Below are 3,815 nucleotides of genomic sequence, written 5' to 3'. Positions count from 1 at the left end.
CCAGCACCCCAAGTCCTTCTCCTCAGGGCTCTTCATGTCAAAACACAATTCTCCTTTCTAGAGCCTGAGCACCAGACTAGCCCTGGCTGGGTGGGTTGGCTTTTAAACCCCACAGGCCTGAGCAAGACAGCAGGAGCTCATTACCCTCTTCTTCACCCCAAGGCAGTCAGGAGTTTTTAATCTCTCTAAGTGTGGCACATCCTCTGAAATATTAACAAGGGACACCAGGGAAACACAGATCCAACTCCCAGGCTCTATCATCCAAGTTACTGCTGACCATGAGAACTACTTATTTCATGTCACACAGTCCAAGGAAACAACTCATTTCAGTTTATTTAAGATGGTTACACAGTTCAAGTCGATATTTTACTGCAGATATTCTATGAACTCACTATTTTACTGCAGATATCCTCTCAACTCGGTATTTTACTGCAGATATCCTCTCAGCTCACTATTTTACTGCAGCTATCCTCTCAACTCAATGTTTTACTGCAGATAATTTGCTGCAGTAAGGTCAGACCTAACAGGCAAGAGATTAAAATGCCAGGGGAAAATCAACCCTAGTATTCTCACCTCAGCTGAAGGGATTGTTCCTTTCCTGCTACTCAATACCTAACTTCCCGTGTTCACAGCTAAAAAGTGATCTGATTTTTAGAGAGGCATTTAACACTGCCACTGATTGCAGCAAAAGCTGCAAGAGTCCATCACAGACAGGGGAAAAAAAATAAATCAGGCCACTTATTTTGGTGCCTCACTTCCTCCACGTGCACTGGAAGACTCTGGCCTACATACCTCACTGCAGCCCAAGGGGGAACACGGCATCTCCCTCAGAGGAGCAGGAAACTCCAAAAGCTCAAGAGTAACCCTGGTGTGGGGTCAAAGCTGTTCAGTCCGACCTCGAGAGCTCAGCCTGAGCCACAGCACGAGTCAGAAACACCCTCACACCAGCAAACTGAAGCCCAGCTACACAAGTAGGTCATGGGGAAGGGAAACTTACTCTTTATCTTCCTTCTTCACTGTCACAGCAATGTCCTTGATCTTGTTTACAGCCTGTCAAAACACGAGTCAACAGCTGGATTAATGATTCCTGCTCATCAACTGATCAGATCTCCAACTTTTCACTTTGTATTTTACGTTCCCTTCCACTCCCTACTTCAGCATCACTCCAAGTTTCAGGGATTTAAACTATCCCACCCCTTCCAGCACAGAAATTCTAACAAACACACCAGGAAGAGGCTCAGAGGTGCTTCGCTGTGTTCAGCAGAGATGTGGGGAACCAAAGGGAGGGAGTTAATCTCCAGAGAACGTTCAGGTTAACGGGGCTGATGTGCTTCACAAGGCCTAAAGTGTACCAAGGAGCAGCAGCGACCAGAAGGATGGGAAAGGAATTTCCCCACTTATTTATTCTTCCTTGGAGCAAAAACAAAGGAAGCAAGAGCACTCAAGAGGCACCAGCTGGTAATAACAGCTCGCTGACACCAGTGAAGGCAGCTGATGTTTGCAGGAAGACATCATGAGATCGCCACTGTCACCACCCACACCCTTTAATTACTGATTTGTGCCTGGAAATGTGTTATCTTTCCTCTTTGGTACAGAATTCCACTCCCCAGATCATAGAATCCCAGACTGGTTTGGGTTGGGAGGGACCTGAAAGCTCATCCAGTCCCAACCCCCCTGCCAGCAGCAGGGACCCCTTCCACTAGACCAGGCTGCTCAAAGCCTCATCCAACCTGGCCGCCAACACTTCCAGGGAGGAGCAGCCACAGCTTCTCTGGGCAACCTGTTCCAGTGTCTCACCACCCTCACAGTGAAGAGCTTCTTCCTAATATCTCATCTAAACCTCCCCTCTTTCAGTTTAAACCCATTTCCCCTTGTTTTGTCATTAACTGCCCTTATGAAAAGTCCCTCCCCACCCTTCCTGGAGCCCCTTCAGGTACTGGGAGGCCACTAGAAGGTCTCCCTGGAGCCTTCTCTTCTCCAGGCTGAACAGCCCCAACTCTCTCAGCCTGTCCTCACAGCAGAGCTGCTCCAGCCCTCGCATCATCCTCGTGGCCTCCTCTGGACTTGTTCTAGCTGCTCCAGGTCTCTCTTGTGATGAGGGCTCCAGAACTGGAGACACAATACTTTGGTGAAGCCCAATGCACTCCTGGTGAGCTCTCCCTGCCTTACCAGCTGCGTGGCGGTGCGGAAGGCACGGATGATGATCTGAGGATGGAGACCTTCCTCCACGTAGGGCTTCACTTGTTTCAGGAACTCAGCAGCGAGCAAAGTTACAGATGTGGTACCATCACCAACCTGCATGGGGAGGAAACGCTCTGTGTCATCCACGGGCTGCAGAGTCGCTGTGAGAGCAGTTTGGAAACCACACGAGGGCTCCCAAAAGAAAGCAGATTTCACAATTTTTTTGTGCTCACAGATTTGCAGCTGGATTCTGTAGCGATTAACGAGGGCTGGGTTCAGACTACACCCCCCTTGAGGGTGAAGTCTCATTTTCCAGTCTCTTATGTTCATGAAATGCGAACTTTGTATCTTTGTTTCTAAACTACCCATCAAATCTGGCTGAAATAATGCAAAAATATCTAAAAGTCATCACAAAAGAGAAGGAAACGCTAAAGAAAGCGGAACAAACACCAGCACTGCACCAGTAACTCCCACCCGTTAACACAGAGTCCACACAACCACTGACAGGAGCAAGCTGGCTGCTCCATGTTGCGCTCCTGAGTGCAGCCTCCTCCCCTCCTACCTCTGCATCTTGAGATTTGGCGATGTCCACCAACGTCTTCGCAGCCGGATGGACGACATCAAGGAGCTTCAGGATGGTGGCACCATCGTTAGAGATGGTGGCTTTGCCTAGGATTGATGTACAGAAGGGAATCAAGCTGTGAGGAAAGCCCTGGTTACTCTGAAAGGGCAACCCCAACACTCAAGGGAGCTTTGCAGACCTCAGGGAGATGTTAACACACCAACTTCAGACCAGCCAGTCTGACTGTGCCCCACCAGTTCATCTAGAGCACAAGTGTGCTGAGTTCCCTTGTGGCTGAGGGAACTGGGGGTGTTGAGCCTGGAGAAAAGGAGGCTGAGGGGAGACCTTGTGTCTCTGTCCAAGTCCCTTGGAGGAGGGTGGGGAGAGGTGGGGGTGGGTCTGTTCAACCAAGGACCAAGGGACAGGACAAGAGGAAATGGCCTCAAGTTGCCCCAAGGGCAGTTGAGATGGGATGTGAGGAAGAATTTCTTTGCTGCAAGGGTTGTGAGGCATTGGAAGGGGTTGCCCAGGGCAGTGGTGGAGTCCCCATCCCTGGAGGGATTGAAGAGTGGTGTAGACACAGTGCTGAGGGACATGGGTTAGTCACAGGGGACTGGTCAGTGTTGGGTTCATGGTTGGACTCAATGATCTTAAAGGGCTTTTCCAGTCCAGGCAGTGGTGGGAAGACACGAGTCAATAAGCTCCCTGCCAGTGGTGCACTTGGAGATGATTCCTCAGTGACTTCTTCACGTGGCTGTGGAGGCCACTGCCCAGTGCTCACCTCGGTCATCCACAATGAGCTTGTCCATGCCCCGAGGTCCCAGGGTGGTGCGCACGGCTTCGGCGATCACCTGGCAGGCATTGAAGTCCAGGCAGTGGTGGGAAGACACGAGTCAATAAGCTCCCTGCCAGTGGTGCACTTGGAGATGATTCCTCAGTGACTTCTTCACGTGGCTGTGGAGGCCACTGCCCAGTGCTCACCTCGGTCATCCACAATGAGCTTGTCCATGCCCCGAGGTCCCAGGGTGGTGCGCACGGCTTCGGCGATCACCTGGCAGGCATTGATGTTGCT

The 3,815-nt window shown here is 50.8% G+C and overlaps 1 protein-coding gene across 1 annotated transcript; it reads right to left on the bottom strand.

The window, feature by feature from the left end:
• Positions 1-997: 997 nt before the first annotated feature.
• On the bottom strand, positions 998-3,579 carry LOC104528403 (T-complex protein 1 subunit eta-like; the record flags this gene model as incomplete). Its single annotated transcript, XM_010172401.1, has 4 exons — positions 3,525-3,579; positions 2,744-2,850; positions 2,170-2,295; positions 998-1,050 (listed from the first exon to the last, which is right to left on the bottom strand). Coding segments are annotated over exons 1-4 (314 nt in total), but the record flags the coding sequence as incomplete, so codon positions are not given.
• Positions 3,580-3,815: the final 236 nt, after the last annotated feature.

Source organism: Antrostomus carolinensis, unplaced genomic scaffold (genome assembly GCF_000700745.2).
Source record: "Antrostomus carolinensis isolate BGI_N321 unplaced genomic scaffold, ASM70074v2 scaffold49627, whole genome shotgun sequence".
Classification (NCBI taxonomy): domain Eukaryota; kingdom Metazoa; phylum Chordata; class Aves; order Caprimulgiformes; family Caprimulgidae; genus Antrostomus; species Antrostomus carolinensis.
Note: the sequence above shows the minus strand (reverse complement) of the source record. Positions and strands in the feature narration are given on the sequence as shown.